This window comes from Dromaius novaehollandiae, chromosome 2, assembly GCF_036370855.1.
Source record: "Dromaius novaehollandiae isolate bDroNov1 chromosome 2, bDroNov1.hap1, whole genome shotgun sequence".
Lineage (NCBI taxonomy): Eukaryota > Metazoa > Chordata > Aves > Casuariiformes > Dromaiidae > Dromaius > Dromaius novaehollandiae.
The window spans coordinates 36,414,918-36,442,489 of record NC_088099.1 but is presented as its reverse complement, the minus strand read 5'-3'; the positions used below and the strand labels follow the sequence as shown (position 1 = coordinate 36,442,489).

Genomic DNA, 27,572 nt, shown 5'->3' with positions numbered 1-27,572 from the left:
CTTTATTTTGGCTGTATAGATAATTTCCTCTGCTTTTCACTGAAGTGCCATCAAGAAATGTTTTATTCAAATTAAAAAAACTATGATATATATCCCTTTTAATGAAACTTAATATATGTCCTTAAAACTGACTATCTGCTTCCTTCATGCTTTTACACACAGCATAGAGCTTTATTAGAACAACAAAGTGAAGAAAGTAGTGAGTTGTAGTGACATTTGTATGAGAACTAAAAGCCTAGGTCTGGGTATACTCAAGAGTCTATGCAAAATAGTAATTTTTTTACTGAGAAAGTTTGTGAATGTTACTTGATGGTAAGAATTTGGCTTATATGAAAAAAAATGGAAAGCAAATGGTAAGCACTGAAGGAACTTCCTAATCTTCCCTATCAATGACTTGAGACCTCTAAGGTTATGTGAAATACTAATTTATGACCAGGTCTCACAGACTGTGAACTGAATTAGTATTTTAATACTAACCCATGACAGAGAGTTAGTATTAAACTAGAGGAATTCTAGTTTAAAAATTTATGTTATTCTTCTGGAATATATGTGAAGTTTGGAAGGTGAGACTAAGCTCACTGAAAGCAGGCCAGTCAGCACACTGAATCAACTACTGTTCTTGGATCATAGATTCTGAGGGAGGAATTTTAAGGATAATCAATTTAACAACTTGTCCTTCTAAGAGCTGGCAGATTGCCAAATACACTAATTAGTTAAATAGCCTTTGTTCTTCCCTTCCCATTAATATTTCTGAGTGACTGGGCTCTTTTAATGACTGACTGACCCTGGATCTGAAGGTTATTTTATTTCAAAAAGTCCAGCTGAGAGAGCAGTAAAACAGTATAAAGGTTTTCACGACTTCGAGAAAATTTGTTTTTGATCAATGGAACTTCAGTGCTCTACAGAGAATATATATATCACAAGTCCTTGATAGCTGGAACAATTCTGTAAACATTTTCAGAAAACATAAGGAAGTGAAAAAAAAGAAAAGAATTCAGAATGACTTCTTCAGAAGTACTGTAACTATATGCATTGTATAACACTGTCCATACACACGTACAACTTCTACCTGAAGAAGTAGAATACTAAAATCATTAATTACTCTAGGTAATGCTAGAACACAGAGGACTGCCTTCAAGGGACAGTGGTTTTCCTACTTACCTGAATAACCTTTACATCCTGTCGAAACCTTGGTGGAAGGCCAAAGTGCAAAATCCAGTTCAACCTGGCACCAAGTAATATGATTACATCAGCATGCTGCAATGCCCTAATAAAGGGAGATGAGAGAATCAGATGAGGAGAAAATATTGCTGAATTTAATAGTTTTTTCAAAACTAGAAGTAATCCTGATCGCCACAGCAAACCCAAGAGGAATGTACAAATAATTCTTTCTTCCTCTGAGCTGTTTGCCTAGCTCCAAGAACCCAAATTCTTTCATACAATCATTCATCAAGCCATTCTTGAATTTTGGAACTCAAGAAAAGAATTTTATTAGTATTTTACCTATGTACTGTGTTTGGGAAAGGATTCATTACACTAGAAGAATAACAAGATTCTATAAAGATGCTGAGGTTAAAGCAAAACGCCCACCACTTGAATACTGGCAATAGGGAGTGCCAAAACTAGACTGTCTTGGACCTCTCAGTTTAGCTCCCGTTAATTTCCCTTTCAGCTGGGTACACAGTATTTGGTATATTTTTTCATTCTCCATTTCTTAACGACATGCTTACCAATGATAAAGCTATGGTGCTCAACAGCGATCAAATGTTTTAACCTCAAAGTATACAAATGCTCCATCTGCAAGGTAACTCCATGCATACTCATACCTATGGAGGCTTTTAAGAGCCTTTAATGAAGGTTCATTCACATTAATTTTCCCATAAGCCAGAAACAGGCTCTTATAAACATGATTTTAAACAAACTCCTTCAATGTAGTTTGAAGTGCCTTTTTTTTCCTTTTTAAATAGAGTGCTATTTAAAGACAGTACATTGCAAACACCACAGAAATAAGGCAGCAGGTAGCATAACTTGAAGTGCAATGCTGCATTTTACGCTTCCATTTAGGTATTAAAAGAAAAAGCTAACAGTTTGACTCATGCACTAAGTTAATGTAAACTGTTTACCAGTTGTATTCTATGTCATGAAACACACAGTAAACAACGTTGATATATCTACTTGCCATAGGTTTCATAATTATAGAGTATTAGCTCTCAGACAAAATATCTTCCTGGCCAGCATTCTAAGCAATGTCAGAAGTAATCCAACTATATTTGTTATCTCTTTCCAGGCAACATCTTCAGTGCTCTAAAATGAGGTGCAAAATGCAGCTGAAACAACCTTTTGCCATATGTGTTTTGTCTTCCCTGGTATTTGTAAAACACCACAATTCCTAGTTGTTTCCCAGATGTTAGGATTAGAAGCCTCGCTTTATATTTACGTGGATCTTGCTGCAGCTACACAGTTTGGATGGTTATCAGGAACTACTCCTTTTGCCATTGGTGTAGGCAAAAAAGGCAGCCCACAAAGGTCCACCAACTTTCTGATGTTGTTTTCAGCATGTGAATAAGCAGCACCTGAATGAAACAAAAGAGACTGCTTAATACTAACTCGAACTACAATCTTCTGTAATTCATGTTTCAACACGGCAGTTAAAGATTTGCATAACTTCAGTATGTGAACAGTCTTAGTGACTCTGAAACACTCACATATTTGAAGATACAAGTATGGCTAAGAGCACTCCTGGACAAAGGCCTAAAACAAGAGAAAAATGTGATCCCAGAAACCTAGTGCACCCACCTAAATTTCAGTTAGCCTAAGTGATTACATTGTTGGCAGAGAGAGTACTACTTCCTGTTATGAAGGCTGCTTGCCATTTTTTATTCTGGAGAACTCAAAATATAATTAGGAATGAGTTCAAATTTCCCACATTTTTGATGGAAGGTATTTCAAGACTTCAGTTGAAATTATCTAGCCATTTCTAAGAGGCAGGCCAGGGAAAAATAAGAGGTTTTGCTCATCTTAAATGACAATTTTTTGGGGGGAAGTTCTGTGCTCTGGAGCAGAGACTTCTCTGGTGGTAAAAGGAGAAAGCCTTTGCGTCATATGCTTTTTCGCTTGCCCTGTGCATGACGTTGTATCACATGCTCCATGACAGTCTGCCCAAACTGGTCTAATTATGAGCCTCTAACAGAGAGAGAGAAAAAAAAAAAGATTCAGAGAAGAGCTGGTGAAGACAACATGTCCATGCATACATTTACTTTGATGCTATCTTCAGTGCAAGGCAGGTGAATTAAAGTTGCCCAGAAATTCTAGAACAAGTGACAGGCCTCTGTGCAATGAGTCTTGAACTCTGAAAAATAAACTTCTATTTCTTTCAAAAATTGGCTGGCAACAAAATATGGCAGAAAGTATAGATACTTGTGTTACGCAGATTTAAGAAAACACATTTCTCAGTTGTTGGCACCAACAAACACAACTTTGTATTTTTGAGTTTTCCACCTCTCAGTGTCACAGAATACCCTTTTATTCATGTTTAACAAGCCAGAGAGGAAAAAACCTCCTGACCTACTTTCTATCTAATCAATGATAAGATCCATCTTATCACAACCATTTCACTCTGGTTAAATGCAGAATCTCTCTCTTCAAGATACAGATCCTTCCATTTCCCTTCCACTTATTCATAGTCAGCCAGGCCTGCAGGAAAACAGCCTGACTGAAACAAGTTGTTTATTTTAATTCTGTTCCTAGTGAACCTGTCTCTCCAACAGAAAAGGTGTAGTAAGTGCCATCCCTCAGGAAAGGAAAAAAAATAAGTGAACTGCGCAAAGAATAATTATCTTTCATCTTTTGAGACACCTCCTTCAGGAATGAAATGCACTGACAGAGTACAATCTCAGGTTTGTAAAATAGCAGTAACAGCATCAATATCTGCTGTGTGCCTTCACCTCCTCCCCCATTGGCAGTCTGGCACTTTCAGTAAGTCCACATGGTAAAGTGACCTTTGGTTAGACAATCTGATTCTTGCTATAGATGCCAGAGAGCATTAGACAGATACGAGACAGAGAATATCACTTCCATATTCTGAAAACATTTGTTTGGAATTTTTGAAGTGATCTGTGGGAACCAGCTCTATGCTTAAGACAATGGTTATCTAATTTCTTCTATTAACACATATTTAATCAATAGACTTTTCTCTTAGTCTAGATAAAAAACAACATTTATGCAAGAGAATAAAAATACTCTAGAAACAGAGGAGATTTTAACATCAAATTTCAAAGAAGCTGTTTTATAGAAAGTGAAAAGGAGATGGCTAATGCTTATGGGGAAAAGAAATCACTTTGGTCATTCTTGTCCCACATTCGTACATTCAAAGCTACATCAAGGCATGCTACCTTTCCCGATGATTAACAGAGGCTGCTCGGAATGAGCAATAAGAGACACTGCTTTGGATAGAGCAGATTGCTCAGCCATGCTGATGGGAGGTGGCAGGCAGCATTCCATGTACCTGGAAGTTGAGGAAAATGGAAGAGGCTTTTTAAAGAAGATGCAATGCAAAACAAGAAACACTGAAAGATAAAACCTGTCCTTTAGCATAAAACCACATAGTTGTTGCACACAGTGTTACTCACAGAATTTATCAGAACAGGATATATTTTTAAAAAATAGACTCTAAGCTTATCTCGTATGGTGGTAGGTCTGCCCAGAGATTAGAGAGCGACATCATTGTATTAGCATCATAGTATGTCATTCATTTTTGCACATTTCATTACAAACTATAACCTATATGACATGTTACGATGGAAAGTTACAGCTGGAGGCTGGATTTCAAGTACCATCACTTCAGCCTTATGACTGATAATTTAATCTCTTGTTCTTGTTTAACAGTAAAAGAAAATTCAGAAGGAACTTAGAACTAAAATTTCTTTTATTCAACAACTTGAAAAATAATGGATATAACCTGCACGCACTTGACAGAGCTCTTATTCACCTGAAGATTTACAAAATCCCCAGGTATGTCAATATAGCAGGAACCTGGACGACCATATATGCTGGTCCTTACGGCCTAGAAAACAAATGACCACAGTTTTAACCCCTGCTTGGAAGGATTTAAAAAAAATCTTTATACTTAAAAAAAGGAACAGAGAAAACCCTTCAGTATGCAGTGAAGGAACACCCTGTTTCATTTTGCTGATCCACCAGGAAGGCTCCCATGAATTTGTTTATGCCAATAAATTTAAGCTTTGATAGCTATTTACATTTCCCCTTATATGCCAGTTGAAGCATTCTAATGGATGCACAGTATTAGACTGTAAATTCTTTATTTAATTTACAAAGATATAATTGCATTATCAGGTATTGTACCTGGAATTACTAAATTAAACTTTCATGCTGAATTTCTATTTAAAATAGCATGAACCTGAGGAACCCCAATGCTTCCATCTTCTATTACTTTTGACTCCAGCTGTTCTATTATAGGTAGATGCTCTGCTTAAGTTGCACTTTTGAAACAGCATTGCTGGATGCAGAATCTAGGCTGACATGCCTAAAGTGTAGCTACAGCAGAAGTATGAGACTTTTATAATGGTTCCTGGGGACCTGACAAAAGGATATGCTTCTTTCTCTCTCTCTCCATCTCAAAAAACACAAACACAACAACTTTCTCCACTCCTTTTGCCCCACCAAACCTCCCATAAAAACTGTCACATAATGCGACCACTTAGTAATAGAACTTCATAGGTAAAAGAGCTAAAGTTCATGATACAGCATTCCTAGTTCTTGCACCTCTCCCAAAGAGCATTTCTTCTAAAAAATCTGTCCACTTCTTACTGAAGCTAACAGAAAAATGCTGCAGCTTAAAGTAAGACAGGACCAGAATCTACTTCTAACCTGTTCCACAACACAACTCAAAGGAAAAACCTCGCTGGTTGTTAGAGAGATGTACTCAACCAGCTATCACCTGCTAACATCTGCAGGATCAAACTAGTTACATTAACAACTACTAAAAAAAAAAAAAAAGCTCCCACCCCACAACACACAAGGGAAGACAGCTACTTGGTGTTCTGTTGCTTATTATTTTTCATACCTTTTCAATAACAGCAGGAATAACTTCTAGGCTGCTTGGACGGACAGTTAATTTGTTGTACAGCCTACCAGCTTCCACCTAAAACAAATAAATGCACATAACCACTATATTGATCTATTAAACTGTTTTGCTCATTTCTGTCTCACTTCAGCATGAACAAAATGAAAGATTGCCACACAAAAAGTAAGCAAAATGCAGTTCCTCAGCTGGTAGAAACTGTTAAAGCTGTACTCAATGAAATAAGTGCTTAAGTACTTTTTTTTTTTTTTTGGAAAAGTGGCACCTATTTCTTGGAAAGTTTATTTTGCTTTTTTCTACCTCAGAACAGACAGGCAACATCAATTTATACCAGCCAAGAACCGGAAAAAAAGTATGAATTCTATTATGACTGTGCATAGACAGACACATTCCAAATTATCAGGTGCATCACAGAGTTTCAATTTTAAACCAGTAGATGGAGCAAATCAAGAGTATTTTAAGAGCTGTTCAGAAATGTTAGCGTGGAGATTGTTGTTCCTACTAACAAACACACACCACCAATTATTTACCTGAAACCTTTCTGAAGAAAGTTATATTTCTGTGTACCTGTGGGAATTCTTGGAAAGCTCCCATGGTTTCCTGATTCCTGTCAGAAGAGCCTCCAATAACAATCAAAGGCCTAGAAAAGCATAAAAATATATGTAATTTAATTGCAATAATTCCTCCCCTACATCTATAAACTCTCCTTATGTTCAAATCATACTGCTTACAGACCCTTGGGATGTTGAGATCAGTGCATGCTGAAAGTGCACAACAGGAATAGAACGTGACCAACACCATACAGGAATGGATTTTTAAATATCAATTTCCCAGCTGGTAAACTTTCTAGCAGCCTTTGGGTCACAGGTTTTAGGGCAGTCTGGCCATTTTAAATAATCCACATCTGGCATGAAAATTCCCCAAATCAATCATATGGCTAGCATTTTTAATTAAAGTTTGATAACATGGGGGGCAGAAATAACAGCTGATGGTATTCCACTGATCTAAAAAGTACTAAGATACTTGTTTATAGAAGACAATATAAAGTACACAAACATTAGAACTAACAAACAGTAGGAAATCAATCTTCTCAGAAAGACTAGACTTTCTTTGTATACAATTTGGAACTTGGCACGAATTACCTGAGTTTTCAACAGCACTTCTCCCTGCATTCAGCTTTTACAGAAAACATGAAGACCAAAGAGATGAGCAACAACTTAACATGCTTTTAAGCGGTCCTGTTCATAAATTAGTTTATACCTATGCATAAACAGTGTTGGTTTACAATACAGGCTATATATTCCTTAGGCATACATTTTTATTATCGGTACTACAAAACACATTAAATTATCCTCCTACAGTGAATGCAAACCAGTCTCTCATTCAGTTTGCAAGTCAAACTCAAACTCCATGAACTGTTTATTTCTTTTTTTCCTCCCCTCAGCAAAATGATATGAATACCTATATATTACCAGCCCGTTTCACAGTGATAAACCCTATGCCCTTTTCACTTATCTTTTCCAAATTTTACATTCAAATGATTTAACAAAACAAAGTAAATACTAATTCCCAATATTGAAATGCAATGAAGAGAATGCTCTACTCAATAAAGCCAAGTCCAACAGCTGTACCTTCAAAGATGTGGTCCTGCTTTGAAAGCTTGCATAATAAATTATAACTCAGAAAGAAGTTTCTCCCTATCCCTCCCCTTCGTCAAATAATCATAGTGTTCTACAGGCACAATACTGTAAACTTTATTAACAGCAGTGCTTACTACTGCAAGTAGTTTAAATTAAGCCAAGAAAACCAGCAAGACAGGAAGAATATGGGATACAGTGAAACTAATCAGACCAGCAAGCATTATGTGCTTGCAGGAGAAGAGCTTCTAATAAACTGAGAAAAAATTTCAATCGTAACCTCAGGTAAAGAACAGTGTTTCACCATGGTACTATACCGAAATCTTCCAGCTATCCCAAACTCTTGTCTGGGGTCTATTCTCACTGCCATACTGAGATACAAAAACTTTCTCTCAGAACGGCACTGGAGAGAAGGCAGCTCTGTAATCATTTTTAACATGAAAAATCAAAAGGTTTTGCCATCAGAAATGTAGTTTACCAAGGCTTCACAAGCTACCTATGTGGCTAACTTTACACATCCAATAGCTCACTGCAATAAGCTTCCAGGGTGAAATACAGTCTCTTCCACTGAGCCAACCTGTGCTCAGGTAACAAAATCTAAAAAACATAATTAGCGGCAAACTGCTGTCACACTGCTGAACTTTGTGCCAGTCAAAATAAGCTGGGGTTTTTTTCCACTTGGAGAAGACTGAAAAAGAGAGGAATCTGAAGAAAGGGTCTCCAAGCTCAAGGAAGATAACTCAAGCTGAGCTTTAAGGACTATGACTCAGTCTGAGTAACCGGGGGGGGGGGGGAGGGGGATGTCAGTTTGGCTATAAGCTTACCTCTGAAAATTAAGATGAAGCTCAGTCCACACTCACACTCCACGGTGCTAGGTGTAATGCCATGGAATAGTGTGACATCTGGGAGATACTCATAAGGGCTAACCTTGCCCTACAAATTGGTCTCCTTAGCCCTCTCCCTTGCAGAGGACAGTACAGAGCAGGAGACGTAACATCTTGCTGCCAAAGAAAGGGAAGACCTCTCCCTGTCTTCTGCTCCCAGCTACACACCCCGCTCCCCCTTGCCCGGGTTCTGACGCTGGCCGACTGCAGAGTGAGCTGATTTATACCCCATATGTAACACAGCATTATTTACTTTCTTTTGCTGAGTTGGCTTTTTGCCAGAATAATGAGCTGGACATGACTGTTGGGGCACACAAGTGCCAGAGCAGTCACAAAGGAAAGCAGGAGTGCACGGCCAGGAGAAAGCAGTAGAGACGGTAAAAGCCTACGTTCCTTTTGGTCATAGACAGTGCATTGGATTGGTCTAACCAAACCCCTCAGTGTGTATTGTATTTTCGCCATCACATTAAACAAGAGTAAGTTAGTGCTGCTCCTGAATGAAGTAATCCTCTCTCTCACTTTGCCTTAGGCTACTCGTTCCCCATCCTTGCCATACTCCTTCTCCTTATTGCCTGCCCAAGCACGCATGCTGCTGCTTGGTGAAACAGATTAGGAAGCCCATCAAAGGTAAAACTACCTAGGCAGAAAAAATCCCCAGAGTCTTCCTCCCCGAAGCATAGCACCATTTCTTACATGGTAGTACCGGCTAGTAAAGTAAAGTACGTTTGGGATTCGCAAACACCCACTGAAAGGTACCTCCTTCTCCACTGACTAATTAAAAAGCCAAGGAAAATTAGATGTATGAGGCTAAATTTAACTTTTGTGAATGCTCACTTCTCTCCCGTTGGCACATGGCAGACAAAATGCAAGCATGACGGGACTAACAAAAAAATGATTGGTTGAACGCTGTGGCTTCATCAGTGAAAACCAAACTTGTTCTCATTACATACATATAAATCTTCTGCCAAACTAGGTAAGTCATTCCTTCCCCTTTTGCCAAGAGTACAGGTTTATGCAAGATAAAGTCAGGTAAACAAAACTTATCTTAGATAAAAAACAGTTTGTGGGAAAGGGAAATGTCCTCTGCAAATCAATAAGCATGTGCTATGAATGCTTCTTCCTTACAGTCAAATACATGACTGTTCAAAAACAAAATTTTCGCATAATCTGTTTTATCTAAAGTCATATAGGAAAAGCAAGACTTTACCCAGTAACTTATTTTTTTAAAAACAGTTTGAACACCAAAAGTCTTCTTCCAAAGAGTCATAGAGACTTCACTTGTTGGAACTTTCATTATTTAACCCTCGTCAGTCAGCTATTGCCAATCTAATGGTCCAAGTCACACATGTTGGATATTACCAGGGCTTCCACCCCAAATACTTCATACAGCACTTTGAACAGCTTTTAATGGCAGGCCAGCTAAAGTTGCTGTGTGTCAGCGAAGGCTTGTGGGAGTAAGTGCCATCACTCTGTATCATCATTTATTTCAATGCCTAATTACTCCTCAAAATGCATGCATGGGGAATAAGAGTGGATTTTAACAATGCAGTTGTCTATTTGTTCACATACAAAAGCGAATACAGTAACTGAAAGGCACAGTGGCTTTTTAAATTTAGACCAACCACTAAAACACTTCGAAGATCAATAAAGCATTACAGGCTGAATAACACCTTCATTTTAAATGTACCCATGTAATCAGGTATTCTGACAGATTTTCCAATATATGCATAATGTGGTAAGAGAAAAAGGAGAATTTTATCCATAAGAAAATAAAAAATTAAGTCAAATTACTTTTAGGGTACACAAAGAAAGAATTCATTTCTCATTACTTACTAGAGGAAAAAAAAATGTCCTACACTAAATACTACAGAGGTCAACATCTGCAGCAAATAACAGCAAACAATTATTAGAATTTTAAAGAGAAAACGTAGTTAAATTACCAGCAGTTCATGTTTGCATTTGCCATCCCACCAAGGGCATGTAAAAAACCTGGACCAGACACTACAAGACATACTCCTGGTCTAGAGACAAAAAAAAAAAAAAAAAAAAAAAAGAGAATGTGAGTACATGGAACACCAAATAGATCACCAACAAAAATTAATAAGATGTATACTAAGTACAAAACTATAAAATATGAAATTTTTACTTGTCTTGTCAAAATGCATCAACTACAAGGGATTTGTATGAAGGACTAAAAAAGACAAGGTAATCAGAAATGATATTTAACTATATTTATCCTACGGAAAAAGCAAGTGAACAGTTGTAAAGTGCCACTCATACACAGGTCTACAACACATGCAGGCTCATCCTATTTAGCCTTGTGATCATACAGCCCCTTATTTCTTTTATCACTTCTGCTCCATTTTCTAGTTTATATGGAATTTGGTAAGCTACCTACATTTTCAGTTTTCTTTATTCCACTTTAGCACTAGTTATCAATGAGGAAAGCTCACAAAGGAAGAAATGCATCTGATTCAATGCAAATTTTCTTTGCTATAATTTAATTCACAGGAAGAGGCACTTCTTATCCCAGATGATGAGATGAAAATTATCTTTACTGAGCATTCCTTAGTAGGCTTACAGAATCTTTACAGAGCATATCAGAAATATCAGCTTAATTCCAGAGGATTATTCAAAGGAAGAAAAATTAAAAAATTGTGTTACTCAGGTGCAATACTAGAAGACAGAGTAAGGAAGGATCATCTACATCATTTGGTCTGCGTTTGTGAGCAGGCAGACGCCAAATGTTTATTTTAAAAAAGGATCCATGAAATACCCAAGTGCATCCCATAAATCACAGGCCACACAGTGCTTCCCAACAGGAAGAGAATAGAGGAGACTGAAGACATGTACTCAGTCTCTGTATTAATAAGTATTTGCTGAATAATATCCCCAGATGATGAGATTAAGATACAGCAGGTCCACCAAGTCGCAACAAACAATGGTAGTTTCATTTCTGCCCTCCATACCAATGGTGTTAAACCACTATTCAGAAATTAAAAGGGAAAAAGTAAAGATATGTAAGAAGATGACAGTATTTTATGTATTTAAATATTGAGCTTGAGCACCTCCTTGTTTGTGTCCTGAGTCATAACAACAGAAATACTGATAACTGTGGTGACAATTATTTTAAATTTAGTATTTCATTTTAACTGCCCTACATCTGCACACACTAGAAAAAAAAACAGCACCAAAAAAGAGTAATATTCCTAGTTTCCTGGAACATACCTGCCAGTCAAATACCCAACAGCAGAGGCAGCATAACAGGCCTATTGAAAATATTGCGGAGTTAATTATACAATTATCATAATATAACCCATTTCATGACATGTTATACACAACTTTCAACAACAATACAGAAAATAAGCAGGTACAGATTTTTCACCGATCGTTGGAGCTTATATTTAAGTAGAAGCACACTTTCCCCTCCCATTGTAATGCAGGTTCAGAAAGGTTTATATAAAAAATCCTAAAATTCATCTCCACATTTCAGGCTTCTGTTGTTCCAAGGCATTACATCACGCATATTTATGATTTAAAAACAAAACAAAACTAAACCAGACACCCTCGCCCCCACAAAAGGGAAGAAAAATGAATGGAGTAATGTAAGATACTTATCTTCTCTTGCTCTGTAGGCTAACATGGAAGAGGGATTTACATAGAAATGCAACCAACAGAAAACTGGCAATCACAAAGTATGGAACTGCATGCTGGAAAGATTCATTAAGAGATCTGGGATTGTCTTTTAGAAGCTAAGCTGCTGCAATACTTCTCCCTTCATTTCTGATACTGTACTTTGCTTTAGCTACTTTGACATTTTTAAGAAAAACTCCATTTTGAATAATTTTCCATAACACGCAACACCTAAAAGATGTATTAACATAGCTTATCAACAGTGTATGTTTCTGTACTATCCTTGTTGTAACATTCATCATTCAGATATAATAAATATCTGGTGACAAGCCAATAGGTGATCAAGAAGATAAACAGAAACTTACGGGTGACCCAAGAGTTTCCAAAGGATTCATGTGTGTGACATTGCCAGCTCCTTCCCCATTATTCTCACACTTCTGTCTTGAATCCAGCGAGTTCTAATGCTTACTGGGAAATCCATTTTGCCTCCCCACTTTTCTTTTTTTTTTTTAAGTATGCACTTGGCCTTCCAGCCTACTACTTTCATTCTAAAATAGAGTTGGGATTTTGTTTTTTACTTTTATGTAAGTACTGTTGTGATAAGAGGAACAAATAACACAGAAGCTCCTCAGAAAACTTGCAAAGCTACTGTGCATCTTCTCAAACTTATGACTAATTCTACGTAACAAAGCATGTTAAGCAACCCCAACTTAAATGAGTGAAAATCTGATTGAACTGATTTAGGAGAATTACTACTGTAATTCTTTGTCAATGTCTGGGGCAATCTATAAATGCTATGAACCAGGAAAAGAATACTGATGAAAAATATAGGCAACTGAATACTGTACAGCTCTGAAACATTACAAGAAGTTGTTTGTAAAAGTGTGAAATTCTAATTAATAGCATTAATAGAGAGCTAGGATCCACAAATGAGTTCAAACATAAGAAAATCTCCTGACAAGATACAGATCAAAGGAATTATTTATCCACTGTAACCAGGTATGGAAGACTGACAAATGTAGCAAAGCAACTCTGATTATGGAAGTCTGATGACCCCTTTGCCAGCAGTCCAATATAGATCAGTCAGCTCATGTGGTAATCCTTGAAAAGCAAGTGTAAAACTGAGGTCATGATCTTCAACCGCAGATCATCTAAGAAACTACTAAATGCTTAAAGGGTTACTCCTGGGGGGAAAACAAACAAATCCAGAACTGGTGGTATGTCAATGAACCCTGATGAGCTTGAGTCTAACTTCTGATACCTAGACAAGCTAAAATACATATAATCAAGACTGTGTAAGTATAGTCTTTTATTTTAAGTATTTCAGGACTTGCAACTTTCTGTAGTTTGTTACTGACAGGTGCCACACAGGCAAGCGCAGGACTCCAGATGGTGCAGCCCATAGAAGAGGTGTTTGCTCTGGGCTGTTCCCCAAGCGTTAACAAACCCTGAGCGCCCCGCGGCCAGCGCCACCATGCTGTGGGGTTGCTGTAGCCTGGGGGCACACCCTCTAACGACCCCATGATTGACAAGTCCAGACAAAGGAGAAGTGACACCGCAGACCCACACCACAGACATCTCGGTGCTGTGCATGAGGTCACCTGCTGATGTGCGCACTGCCATCATCTAGAGCCACGCGGCCTTTGCGCGGCTGTGGGCTGGTGTTGTTCTGACTAGGTATAAAAGGGAGTAAGGCACATACACTTGTGTGGACTCAGACCCGCGGTCAGCTGGCTGGCGGACTCGAGGGCCCACCCATCAGCAGGGACACCCCTGATGTCAACAGTGTGGTGAGGAGAAACCGGGGAAAATTAAACTGGAGGGCTGGCCCATAACGGGCGAGAGCAGTCGCTGTACCATGCACCTGTGATTGAACTGCAGCGCTCTGATATGTATATGTATTTTCAGTGCTGTCATATTTCTAGCTTTGGTATACCATTAGCTTTGTTATAACCTCTTATCTTTATTAAATTCTCACACTTGACAAATGATGATGTCTCGAGTTCAGTACAACTAACTCCAGGATCCAAAAGAATCCCAGATGCCCCTCTAGTGGCACATCACAGTTACTTGATGACGTTTTTAAAACTCAGTAAAGAAAAAAAGGTATGTTAAAATTATTAAAAATAGCCAGGAGAAGTTTATGAGCAGGAAAACGTTCCTCCTGGGGCACTGCAAGAACAGGGCAGAGACAGCACTTTTAAGGCCACTAGGTTATAACTCCCGAGCTAAACATATTTCTAAGCAAAAAGGAAAGAATCAGCTTTGTAGCTAAGAAAGCCCTAAAAAATGAATTAAACTACTACTAATTAGAGACTGAATACTAATACTGCCAATTTGGAAGAAAAGAGACCAGTAAAAAGAAATGACAGTAAAAAGAAGTTTACGGGAGAGATATCTTGGGAAAGATGGATACAGAAAGGAAAAATCCTGGATGTGCCTCCACAAAAAGTGACCTTTAACATCAGCCAATACATTATTCAAAAGAGACAAAACTGATCTCCCCCCTGCATTGTTCACATTCTTTTCACCCCCATTTTCACCCCCATCTTCTCCATTACTGCAGAAGGGGAAGAAAGGCACCTAAAAACAGAAAAAAAAAGTTGCAATTCCCTTATTACAGAAGAAAGAGAAAGGCACTTAAAAATGCAAGGAAAAAAAAAGGGGGGGGGGAAGAAAAGAACCCAAAAGCCAACCCACCAATGCTCTCCTTTATTCCAGAATTACCCTAAGTATTTCTCTATAGGTTCTTTAAAATAATAACTGGAAATTACCTAGCACAGACTACATCCTTTCTAGTAAAAAAATGTAATTTGGACTTTTTTCTATTCTAAAACGGAGAAGAAAAAAGAAAGGATGAGTGGTCCAATCAGATACATACTTACAGATTGTTCATTTCTCATTCCTATGTATTTTATTCCAATTGCTTGGGCTGCAACTGCGATTTCAGTGATGGGAATACCAACAATGCCAAACATATATTCAATATTCTAAAAAGAAAATTGTTAAAAGAAATCGCAATTATTTCCAAAACATAGCTTAAAAAAAAAAAGACATCAAACATGGCCACACTAACTACACAAGCAATCTAAAAGACTTAACAACCTATATATTCACATAAAAATAAAGCTCCAAACTTTACAGTTACCTTTTCATTAGAAATTCAGTATCAGAGCAGATGAAAACACAAGTTGCTTTAGGAAAATATATCCTGAGATCTCCTCTTACCCAGCTCCAAGCAAAGGAGGACTCAACCTTCACGCTGGAGGAATAATATTCACCTTCGGAAATTGCTGATGTTGTTCCTTCAGTACTCAGACCCACAAATCCCATACAGCTTGCTTCCTTATCTGGTCACTGGATGAATTTTACCCAAGTAAACCCTACATCATCAGGCCACTGTGGGAATTTATATGACTGGAGTACGTAGCTCAGTCCTTTGCAAAAATTTCATGGCTTGCAGACCACCAAAAGCCAGTGCTTTCACACTGGTTCAGCCTGGCTTCTCAGCCAACATGTGTTTAGCTCTTTTTTACTGACCACTTCTTTCTTGAGGTGTCTCTGCTACATCGCTTTCTGGTTTCACAGTGTCTCAGCAAAGCTGAGATCTCAGCTTTGCGGCTTCTGAAAATTGTTAATTCAGTTTCATCTGAATGGTTAATTCAGTTTCATCTTCACAGAGTTAACACACAAAAGAAGTCCTAAGCAACAAGTGGTACTATACTTTACCCAGATGTACGCTGATAAATGACAAACAAGGGCAAAGCTCATTTTTGTTATCATTAAGCTAATTTTAGTGTGTCATAGCACAAGTAGAAAGGTGTTTTCTGTTTTGTTTGTTTTTTTTTTTGTTAACACCAGGGCTGGTTCTGCACTATTTCAAATTTACAGACAATACATAATTTCGATAGCTGTACAAGTGGTGCATGCAGCTACTATATGAATGGTGAAGGAGGGTTATCTATCAGCACTGCTCAATGGCAACGGTGCTATCTGGTCAGTCGGAAAAGGCCCGAGCTTAACACGAGAAGTGAAAGATTCAGGAAGAATGTCGTGTAACTGTTAGTTAAAACTAGCAAGACGCAACGCAAATGACTTAGGAAAACGTTCGGGGACCGTCGGCGAGAGCGCGCAGGGGAAGCCGACGCCAAAGCGCCTCCCCTGAGGGGGCTCCCGCCTCCGGCCGGGCCCGCCCCCCCCCGCGTAACGGCCGCCGCGCGGCTGCTCATTGGGCTGCGGCAGCGGGACCTCCCTCTTTCCCACTTCGCAACAGGGCCAGCCCGCTTCGCTCTCCCCGGGGGGAATGGTAGCAGCGCCGCGGGTGAGTGGGCCTCCTCACAGGTCTGGGCAGAGACCAGAACCCACGACTCCGCTCTCTGCAGCGCGAGCCGCTACCCCCCACGCCACGGAGCACGCTCAAAGTGCAGCGCGAGCCGCTACCCCCCACGCCACGGAGCACGCTCAAAGTGGCCCCGCCCGCCTCCCGTAGAGAAGCTACTCGCGGGCGGCCCGCCGCCCCCAGCTGAGTCCCCGCGCTCTTACTTGAGCCTTTAGGGACTCAGCGATGAGCTGAGCCCCGCTGACGGCCTCTCCCTCCGCGCCGCTCCCGGACGCCATCGTAGCGCTGCTCAACCCCCCGCCCCAAATGCCCAGAGCCTCCCGCAAGAGAAACGGACACAACAAAAACCCTGCGGCTCTGGCCCACTCGGAGCCGAAGGTCGGCTGCGGTTGACAGGCGGACCGCCGGGCCAATGAGGCGGCAGTGGAGGCGGGCCTAAAGGCCGGGGATGTTCCACCTCTGGCCCAGTCGGCAAGGGGACTCGGGCGAAGGCTGAGGCGGCCTCCGATTGGCTAGAGCGCGCACCCAATCAGAGGCAGGGAAATGCTCGCCCGCCTTCCCCGCGGCGCCGGTGGCCTGCAGGGGCGCGGAGCAGCCGCCAGGGACCGCTGCAGGCGCGGCGGGCGCCGGCGCAGGGCGTGCTCGAGACGCTGCGGCGAGTGGCGGCGGCCGTTAAGTGACGGTGCCAACCGTCGCGGCGGCCCGAGTCGGAGCAGGTGGGGGTGAGTGCCTGTGTCCCGCGCCGCTGGGAAGCGGCGTACCGGCTTTTAGATGAGCATACCTGACGCCTGCATTCGTGAGGAGGGAACTGTAAATAGATACTCCAACCGTCTTGCTTCTCCAGATCCTAAGTGAAGGATCGTGCGCACCATTTCTCCTGGCAATACCCATCCTCACCCCTCCGAGTTTGCGGTTCCTGGGAAGCGGCAGTTGGCAGTGGTTCCTTCCCCGCTGTCTTGTCCTTTGTGCTACCATCCTCAGTTGTTCAAGCCGAACCACTAATAGTGGCAGCACTCCAGCCTTGGTCTGTAAATAGGCTAGATAACACACACATCTTATGCGTGAAACAAAATGTTTAGTTGCATTTCTTTTCTTTCAAATCATTGGAAAAGTAGTAAGGATGGCTAAAACGGGGCTAGATGAGTGCAGTTATGCTTGTACGGTATAGTGCAGGAATCTTGTGAAACACAAAACTTTTTCTAAAGCTCTTTATATTAGAATGGCTAACACTTTCAAAACTGATTGCGCCTCTGGGTAAAAGCCAGGAAACTAGAGCAAGGTTATATAATGCATTACATACAGAATAAACATTGTTTAGAAATGGAAATGCAAAATACCTGTTTACATTGAACTAGGATTGTGTTGTTAAAAAAATCATAAAAACTTCTGTAGTAAAATAATAAGATATAGTACAGCATAAAAAAGGAGTAGACAGGAGGATCAGTGGAAAAAAGCAACTGGCAGCAACATCACATAATTCATAGATATAGCTCAGTATAGAAGTGACTTTTAATTTTTTTAACATTTCATAGCAAATTTAATATTCAGTAGCTATTACTGTTAATATAGCTTAACAGGCATTTACTATTAATAATCATAAGAGGATGTAGAGAAGTGCTGTTCTACTTGTGTTTTTTATAGTCTATTGCATTCTTCTAAGTATGAAAGTGCTAATAAGCAAGATACATATTGTCTCTCTTTGTCTATGTATACATTTATATATGCTGAGAGTCATCAAATTTGTCTTGATTTAATTTCCAAAGTTGTTGAAAAGTTAATACCCGGATAGTTTTCTTGACCAGTATACTGAGATTAGATGGTTCTGAAAAGTTCAATAGGGAAACAGGCTGAATTAGCACCCAAATTTAAACACCAGTCTTCTTTCCTGTGTATAATACTGCAGCTACAATACTGTGACTGCGTGACTGTAATCCTGCCATGAAATCCTCGCATTTTGGTTTGTAAGATGATCATATTGGACCTTATCTACCAGGAAAAAGACAACATAAATCACAGGAAAGGGACAGGAAAAGAGAGTAAATTATAAAGAATATCAGTTTATGAAAATTTCTTTTTAAAATGTGGCTCAGGTGAGAGGATGGCTCTGTAGACACTAAATGAATTATCTTCTCTGCAGGGAAAGGATTCAGTGCACACTGTAGCACTTTCCATTAGAGGAAAATGGGATGTGGCTGAGACCTGTTTGGAGACTCAGTCTAAGGGATGAATAAAGCCCAATGGCAAGAAGGTAAAGAGTCGGAGGAATTATTTTAGTTATTAGATTATTTTAGTTGTCACAGTTTCAGCTGCATGAGGTTGTGTAGCCATGTGCATCTGAAAGAGGAAGGGTTTCAAGTTAGTATCTTGAATGCTTCCAGCAAGCAGAAAATAGAGAAACCATGGCTTAGAAATAGGGATTTTCTGAGAATGTCTGTAAAGTACAACATTTTATAGTGGCTTGTTAAGTATTAGTTTTGTATGTTAGTGTGTTTGACTTGAAAGGCAAAAAGGATATTTTTCTAATGTGTAGCAAATTCATCCCATGATCTGAAACCCTCTGTCTTTTTCCCTCCCTAGCAATGAAGAATTCTAGTTACATCCTAGTTGACAGCTTTGTTGAGGAATGGCTGACTCGAATCCATTCCTAACATAAATAGGCATTTTGGCTCTGAAGGACGACAGAAATAGAAAAGATAGTTTTGTCAGTAAAATGCAACACTTTATTTTCAGTGGCTTTCTTAACTGTAAGAGGCTTTCTCTTACAGGCATCACTTTTCTCCCTTCCACTACTGCTTTATACGCTTAGACCTTTGCATTGCAGAATTCCGATCGGATTTCATTTGCAAAGCTAGAGAGCTGCATAGGGCAAAATAAGATCCTCTGTTCTTGATATGCATTGCCAAATCACCCCCTCCAATTACTGAATATTTTCCTCAACATGCAGAATAGCAAAGGTAGTTTACTGTGCATCACTTCTCAAAAATATTTGCATGTTTAACACAAGTGTTCACAGAGATGACAATGCTTTATTCTGTTTTTAATTGTGTTTTAGGTAACAGGCATATATTCATTTTCCTTGAGCTTTAATATGTTTGAGCTTAGTAGCATTTAATAGTTAAGTTAAACTTGGAACCTTCTAAGTGGGATACATTACTACATACACTACTTTGTGGTTGCGCAAACAAGTCTTCTGTCCTAGTGGCTAACATAGCCACTAAAATCATGGTTTTCCTGTCCTACCCAGGACTGCATTGCTATCAAACCAGTGTGGCAAATAGCATTTGAAGCTCATAGAAGCAAACAAGTGGCTTAAACTAAGATATTACTTACCAAAAGCTTTTTAAATGGATTTCCTCACACTTCATTTTTTTTCATTGTTAGATACTGAAGCCGTTGGCACTTAGACAAAAGTAAGGACAGGAGTATTGAGGATTACATATTAGCTGCTTTTCATTCTGGAATTTAAGAAATGAGATTTCATGTTAACTTGCCATAGACATTCTCTTAGAGGTAGAAAACTACATTCATATATAGAATGAAAAAAATAAAACTGAGATCCGTTTAGAACTGATCTCTTCCTCCCTCTGCATTCCTAATGGGAGCTAGCGAAAGCTCTCCGTATCTGTATCTTCATGGTCTGTATTTGCTTTAGGAAACCTTAAGGAGTCATGGGTCACAAAGAGATTGAAAGTCACTGAGAAAGTTTTGGAATATTTTTTTTCTTGGATTAAAGTTACAAAAGAGCAAATACAACTCAAAAATCAGTAACAGAACTCACAGACTGTGGGCCATCAGTCCATAGTATCAGTGCATCTCCTGCTTCCTCTTTCAACTTCACTGATCAAGATTTAATTTCTTAATGATCCTAGTAACACATGGTGATAAATTGTTTTCTCATACTGTGTATTTTTTAATCTGAATAATATCTCTGAAGAACATGGCATTTCTATCGTATTTCATAAGTATTGCACAGACATTAACAAGTGAGTCAATCCTTGTTCTGTATAAATGTTTTTCCAACTTGAGAAGTCAAAAAGTCTGCAGGGGGACCCTATTTGTAGAGAGTAGTCCAGCCTTCCAGACTTACTAATTCTTCATTTATCTGTTGCACAGCCTCAAAAGTAGGAGCATAAAGGCATTTATCTACTGAGAAAATACAGTAAATGTATTCTGTTTTACTGCCTTTCAAGGCTGCTATTGGGGTAGCGTGGGGAGAACCAGACAGGAAAAGAATGAAAAGCTCAGGGATGAAAGCTTTTGCAATTTGCATGGATTTTTGCTTTATTACTGTGGAAGCATTTTTCTTTTTATCTGTCTGCACTGCATAGGAGGAATGTGGATCTGAATTGCAGTCAGCATTTTTATGAAAGTTGAAAAAAACCTCATGGTATGGAAACAAACTTGTTGGTATTTATTACATACACAGAGTTGGAATAGAATGAATCCATAATCCATCAGGAGAGGCATTTCCATGGTGGAAAAATAGATAAATGCAGAAGTAGTATCTAGTATAACTCTTCTAGCTATTATCTGTTTCAATATTAATAAGATACATTGCTACTTGATAATAGTGTCCAAGTAATTCTAGGAAATACTACTTTATAAATATACCCCCCCGTCACCAAATGGGGAGAAACTACAAATCTGTGAACTGCTTTTAATTTTTCCCAAAGATGTTTAGATATATGGTGCAATACATCTATAAATGAATGATAAGGTTAATTGTAAAGGGAGAATAGATTAGTGCAACTATATAGATATTCACACACACACACACACACGTTTTTTAAACAGGAAAGTTATTTAAAGCACCAGCACAGAAGTAAGTTTCAAAAACAATAACACGTGTTTGCTCAGGAATTTAAAAAGAACACAGTTCAAACACTGCTGAGAGTCTCAGTTAGCATCCACATGTAATCTTAAATGCCAGGCATGATTTGTCGTTCAAACTTTCCCCCTCTGCTTTGTTTTTTTGCTTCAGATTTATGGCATGCATCCTGATGGAACTGTGCTGGAAGCTGTCTGTCTGCTTTTTTTGCTATCAAGTTGTCTCAGGAAGAGTTAAGAGGGAGGGACATTATGTTGCTGCTGTGTATGAACACCAGTCCATACTGAGCCCTAATCCAACAGCTCTCGTTGATCGACAGTCTGCATTGGAACTAATGGGCAGAAACCTAGACATCTATGAACAGCAAGCAGTGGCTGCTGTAGGACAGGTATGTTGCAGCTTGGTAGCAGTTGTGCCCTATGTATACATAGAATAAGTGCTATTTGAGGATAATCTTCCACATTTGTGTTCCCAGGCAACTAAAGCCATATTTATATACATACGTAAGGTCTGTTTTTTCAGTCATTCTGACCTGCCAGCAGCTTTGAAAAAAAATCAGGCCAATTAGCAACTTGCCCAACTTGAGTTATTTGAAGCTTGCAAGAACAAGCCTACAGTTATTTAGTATGGGGAAATGGATTTTCTATTTTGTTTTGAAAATCTGGTTTTCTTAAATGGAATGCTTTTATTGAACAGTTATCATACAGACAGCTGTCTTTATTTTTGATTTTATTCCAGTGCTCTCAATGGAAATTCCTGAATGTTTCTAAAACCTAAAGAAGTTAAATGCTTTGGAAACCAATGTTCTACCATTAACAGCTTTGTGGAAGTAAAGTTTTCCATTCCTTTCTCCATGGAATGGTCCTCTGTTTAAATATATTTAGAGGAGGCAGACTTATTTCAGGTTGTTCATACACATAGCTTCCTTCCCCTCTTTCTCCAGGAAAAATCAAAGGGTGCTAATCAGAGAAAGTAGGCCATAGCATCCTTATGCAGAGAAGAACTGACTTGCAAGTTTCACAAATCTGCTGTATTGGAATAGAAGAATTACCATTTTCATGTAATTTGAAAATGTGGAATTTTTTTGAGAAGTTCAGGTGATTGGGCCTCACAGACTAGAACCGTAACAACTATTTTCATGCAACACTGCATGCAAGATGACAAACTACCCCAAAGCCATAGCACAATACACTTTTGAAACCTACTGCAATTTGAGTGGCTGATGCTATGCCTGGTTTAAGAGGAAATCACCCTATTTTTAGGAACAGATATCCTTGAACTCTAGGTTGATCCAGTCCAGCCCCAGCAGGGCTATATCGCTACTGGAATGCAACTTGCTTCCACATTCAAGCTGTTTCTGAAAACAGTACTCCCAGTATCCTATCCAACCATATATAATTTAAGCAAGAAAACCCCTTCTGACCAAAGTGAGTCTGCACAGAACTGGCTTAAGTGCTACTGCACTTTTGACACAGTTCATCTGTAAATGGGATAATACTGGAGAGCTAAAATAAATTTTAACATCACTACTCTTTAACCTGAATGATTACACTTTAACCTGGATGGTAGCGTTCTTATGACACGGGATGATGTAGAATATTTCTGGTAAGAATTTGGATGAAGGCTGTTCTTACTTGCATGCCCTTAAAATACAGTCAGATTATTTTTTATGTTAAAGGTACATCAGGTTAAATAAGCTTTTTCTGATACACATAGTTATACCTACCGCACTGTCAAAGGAAGAAAAGAAATTTCAAACAGCATTCAGTTCAAAACATACTTGGGTTATCCTTAATTAGCCCAAAAATGTACTTAAGGAAATTCCCTTTTATTTTCTTTCATTGACAGCATTTAGGGTTTTTGGTTGGTTGGTTGGTTTTTTTTACTATCCCTATAAAACATGCCTTTGTTTTACATACAGGGGGCACAGATCATTGTTTTTCCTGAAGATGGAATCCATGGCTTCAACTTCACCAGAAGATCTATTTATCCTTACTTAGATCTTGTTTTGCATTCGCAGTCTGTGAAATGGAATCCATGCAGAGAGCCGTATTTGTTCAATGACACAGAGGTAAATGGAGGAGTGTTTTCTGTAGAGACATGGAATAGTAAATGATAGATTTGTACTGCAAGTGGGAAATCTAGCTTAGTTTTTTTTAGGGAAGTAAGCAAGAAATATAACAATTCAGTGCCAGATTCTGCTTTCATGGATTCTCAGTTTATGCTAGTTTCATTCGTAATAGAGGAGAATTTTATGTACATACTTGAAAGAACATTAGCTTACTTAACTTTATGAGCTATCTAGACTTCTAAACTCCCCCACCCCAAAGCTTAGGTAATAGTAATATCTATTTAATGAGATACATTGTTACTAGTTCGGGGTATGGAAAGATGTTTTAAAAATAAATTTAAGATGCTATTGTAAGGTAATATGCCTTTATATGATTTCTTTAAAAGATGACAAAACAGCAGTATGTTTTAATTCCCCTCCATTATGTTGCTTATGTCATTCAGCAGTATTCCTAATTCCCAACTTCCCATTTCAGCAGAACTACAGAAAATATAAGTTACAACTTTTATATAAAATATAACTTTAAGCTGCAGTGGTACCCCATTGTACCCTAAAAAGCTATTCAGAAACTTCCCTTCGGTCTGATTTGAGGTAGCTGATATGTCTGGATGGCATAGTGCAGAGTAAAGAAATCCAGAGAGGCTTGGGTCTCAGAAGCCAGTATATGGTGTTCTTCCTGAGCAATAGACTTAGCTGCTTAGCAGCATTATTTAGCTTGAGGGATGAACCTTAACAACATGTCTTCAGTTCAGAGTTAGCTCCAGATATCTGCACCATGCTGCATTGTACTATGCATCCTTAATTATAATAATTATATTTATATATAATAATAATTGATGTACAGATTTCCACAGCTTGGAATAAATATCCCAATAGCACCGTAATTTGTAACTTTTAGTGTTTCTTTTCTATAACTAAGCAAAACCCATTGGTTTATACCTCCACATCTACACGTTACAACTATTAATCACGTGCATTGGTTTTTTTTTTAATTTAGAGTAAAACATTGCAGGAACAAAACAATTGCAGGTACAAATGATCATGATTTGAGATTTGCTTTTCTAAATCCAGACACAGGTAAGTTTTGCTGTTTTGTCAAAGGTTTCAGCTTACCTGCAGTGTTTTTCAGCCACTGATGCTCTCACAACAATCAGGAGATTCTGAAAATTCAAACCCTGAAAGTATATATATATATTTTTTTTCCTTCACTTCCCCGAAAGTAAAACCCAACGCTATTTTGAAATTGGTATCTGAAGTACACTTTTTGGTTTAGAAAGCTACTGGTTCCAATAGCTTTCACCACAGAATCATCAATATATTTAAACTTTACAGATAAGCTGAAATGGGTTCAACTTTCATTTGAAAATAATTTGAAAAATATTAAATATGTCATAGTGGCTTAAGTAATATTTATCCCTCCATATTCTGAAGTGCTTACATTTTCTCAAACTGCCTATCCAGGTTCTTCAGCGGCTAAGCTGCATGGCATTGAAGAACAAAATATTCCTTGTGGCAAACTTAGGAACTAAGCAACCCTGCAATCATATTGATCCTCACTGCCCCTCTGATGGAAGATACCAGTTCAATACCAATGTGGTGTTCAATGACTACGGTACGCTGGTAGCTACATATCGCAAACACAATCTGTATTTTGAATATGCTTTTGATGCCCCTCCAGAGGCTGACTATATACTCTTTGATACCCCTTTTGCTGGCAAGTTTGGCGTGTTCACTTGTTTTGATATACTTTTCTTCGAGCCTGCAGTGAACCTTGTCAGACAATACAACGTGAAACAAGTTGTATATCCAACTGCCTGGATGAACCAGCTCCCACTCCTCTCTGCTGTAGAATTTCAACAAGCCTTTGCAACAGCTTTCAACATCAATATTTTAGCAGCTAACATCCACCACCCTACCTTGGGCATGACAGGGAGTGGCATATACACTCCAGTCAAATCATTCATTTACCACAACATGGAAAGTTACAGTGGCAAACTCATAGTAGCAGAAATCCCTGTGATTACCCCAGATTACAAAACCGATTTGGAGAGTAACAAAATATTCAGAGAGAACTTACATCACTCATACACGATGTTTAGAAGCACCTCAATGGATGATCAAGTTTGCTACAAGGAGGGACAAGAGGTCCCCTGCAGAGTATCAGAAAAAAGAAATGAAGAGTCATCTCCCCTATTTTATGCAGAAATGATGTACGACAATTTTACTTTTGTTCCTGTACAGGAAAACAAAGGAGAGCTCAAGGTTTGTGCCAACACCCTCTGTTGTTACTTAAATTATCAGAGACCTGTTTTAACTGATGAATTATATGCTTTGGGAGTTTTTGATGGGCTTCATACAGTACATGGCACATACTATGTTCAGGCCTGTGCATTAGTAAAGTGCGGTGGTCTCCACTTTAGCACTTGTGGACAGGAGGTTACAAATGCCACTGCTTTGATAGATTTCCAGCTATGGGCAAATATGAGTACTCCTTATATCTTTCCATTACTGCTGACATCTGGTATTACCTTGGACTTTGCTGATCACATGGGCTGGAAAAACGACCACTATTTCATAAGCAAAAATAGAACATCATCTGGCCTACTGACAGCTGCTCTATATGGACGATGGTATGAAAAGGACTAGCACAGATACTTGACTGAATCAGAAAACAACTATCCAGATTTTCAAGGCAGGTATCTTAACAGAAGTTGTTGAACATCTGTACTTCTTCGAGCTTTAGGTATTTGCTTGTAACATGACTGTCCTATTAGGTTTCACATTTGAAATGATAACCAAAGCACTTGGTCTAAAAGGCTATAAACCACAGTGTGCATCTTGGATACTTGCATCCTACCAGAAGTAACAGAACTGCCCCGCAAACATAAGGGCTCATAATGTATCAAGATGTTTTGTGTTAGGAAAATAATGTTTCTTACTTTAGCTGAATTTTCTCATTTTAATTTATAATCCTTTTGCTGGGGTCCTGGCTAGGGATATCTTAAGTCTCTTCCTCGGCATACATTTGCTGATTCCACTTCTGCTTTTATTATTAAATCTAGCTGTGATTTTCAAAGGGGTGATGCTCCCCTTGTACTTAGCAGAAATTCAATTAAATGGGATGAGTGAAATCATTCTCTAATCATGCTGCATAGCAGCCAGTTGTGGTTTCTTTCATGTTTGCTGATGACTGCTGAAGAATTACATTTTTAGTTTGTTACTTTAATGAGAAATGCAGAAATTGTTTTAACAGGCTCTGCTAAATCATGCCATGTCTAAAACTGAAGTGAGGAAGAAAGCAATGTAGTCTAAGTGGAAAACCATTACAAAATAAAGAAAAATGGGAGATTGAAAGTAACAGAAGTAACATACATGACATGTATGAAACAATATAGCATGTATATGGTGAGGTTCTGATTTCTGCTTAGAATCCAATGATTTTTCTTTTCTTTGTGTCAAAAAAAAGTCATAACCATTTACTGGCTAATTGTAATTCCATTCGAAATCTCAGTTTCTCGTATACTTTAAGAGTAACTGAATTTTATTGCTGTGAATATCTATGGAACAATAGTCTGAAGGAAGAGGAAATCAAATGAATGTGAAAAAAACTACACAGCATTAAGAGAGAATTTCCAGCCTACTGTGCAAGGTGGTGTGCTTTACAAAAGCTCAGCAATGAATATCTACAACTATGCCATATACTATTTAAGTATTTCAACTTTCCCTATTTAAGGGAGAGGTCATTTCAAGACTGTTTTGACTTTGAGACATCTTCCACATTGTTTATAAATTCATTCAACAAGAGCTGTGAAAAGCACATAATGAATTGTGGGATTGTAAGGTTTTTACATAAATATTTGTGCCAGATGGCAGGTTCCTGCTGCTAAATGAGTAAAACATACCCTTTTTTCCACAGCAATAACTAGATTAAGTTGTAAAAATAACTAGATTAAGCTGTAAAAACTATATTGCAATGTCAAACTCTTACTGTAGTGACAAAGTTAGGAAGAGAAGATTCCAAAAAATAGTAATTTGGGGTTAAGCTTAACTGAGAAAATAAATTATTCTTAAGCACTATAA

At 38.6% G+C, this 27,572-nt stretch overlaps 2 protein-coding genes across 7 annotated transcripts in view; one reads left to right on the top strand and one right to left on the bottom strand.

Annotated features, from left to right (window-relative positions):
• The window catches only part of HACL1 (2-hydroxyacyl-CoA lyase 1), a 25,591-nt gene extending 8,597 nt beyond the window's left edge, over positions 1 to 16,994 (bottom strand). The window contains exons 1-10 of one of the 3 annotated variants that reach the window (XM_026103743.2): positions 16,797 to 16,994; positions 15,140 to 15,244; positions 11,850 to 11,890; positions 10,562 to 10,642; positions 6,668 to 6,740; positions 6,083 to 6,160; positions 4,968 to 5,062; positions 4,392 to 4,504; positions 2,438 to 2,573; positions 1,162 to 1,267 (exon numbers count right to left, since the gene is read on the bottom strand). In XM_026103743.2, the coding sequence (XP_025959528.1) occupies positions 1,162 to 1,267; positions 2,438 to 2,573; positions 4,392 to 4,504; positions 4,968 to 5,062; positions 6,083 to 6,160; positions 6,668 to 6,740; positions 10,562 to 10,642; positions 11,850 to 11,890; positions 15,140 to 15,244; positions 16,797 to 16,871 (903 nt within the window). In that variant the 5' untranslated portion in view covers positions 16,872 to 16,994. Of the gene's footprint in view, positions 1 to 1,161; positions 1,268 to 2,437; positions 2,574 to 4,391; positions 4,505 to 4,967; positions 5,063 to 6,082; positions 6,161 to 6,667; positions 6,741 to 10,561; positions 10,643 to 11,849; positions 11,891 to 15,135; positions 15,245 to 16,796 lie in introns of those variants that run through there. The other 2 variants (XM_064506245.1, XM_064506246.1) reach the window with 2 other exon arrangements.
• Positions 16,485 to 27,572, top strand: BTD (biotinidase). 4 transcript variants are annotated; one of them, XM_026103746.2, is made up of 4 exons: positions 16,485 to 16,575; positions 21,575 to 21,809; positions 23,343 to 23,492; positions 24,954 to 27,572. In XM_026103746.2, the coding sequence occupies exons 2-4, from the start codon at positions 21,579 to 21,581 to the stop codon at positions 26,136 to 26,138; spliced, it is 1,566 nt and encodes a 521-aa protein (XP_025959531.2). In that variant the 5' UTR covers positions 16,485 to 16,575; positions 21,575 to 21,578; the 3' UTR covers positions 26,139 to 27,572. The 4 variants fall into 4 exon arrangements, with proteins under 4 accessions (XP_025959531.2, XP_025959533.2, XP_025959532.2 ...); XM_026103748.2 differs by lacking the exon at positions 16,485 to 16,575 and adding an exon at positions 17,044 to 17,309; XM_026103747.2 differs by lacking the exon at positions 16,485 to 16,575 and adding an exon at positions 17,044 to 17,315.

Coding starts and splice junctions, on each gene's coding strand:
- BTD (XM_026103747.2), top strand. CDS start 17,137: ATGCTCGCCCGCCTTCCCCGCGGCGCCGGTGGCCTGCAGGGGCGCGGA. Junction 21,810..23,342: donor CAGTGGCTGCTGTAGGACAG/GTATGTTGCAGC, acceptor TTTTACATACAG/GGGGCACAGATCATTGTTTT. Junction 23,493..24,953: donor ATTTGTTCAATGACACAGAG/GTAAATGGAGGA, acceptor CTGCCTATCCAG/GTTCTTCAGCGGCTAAGCTG.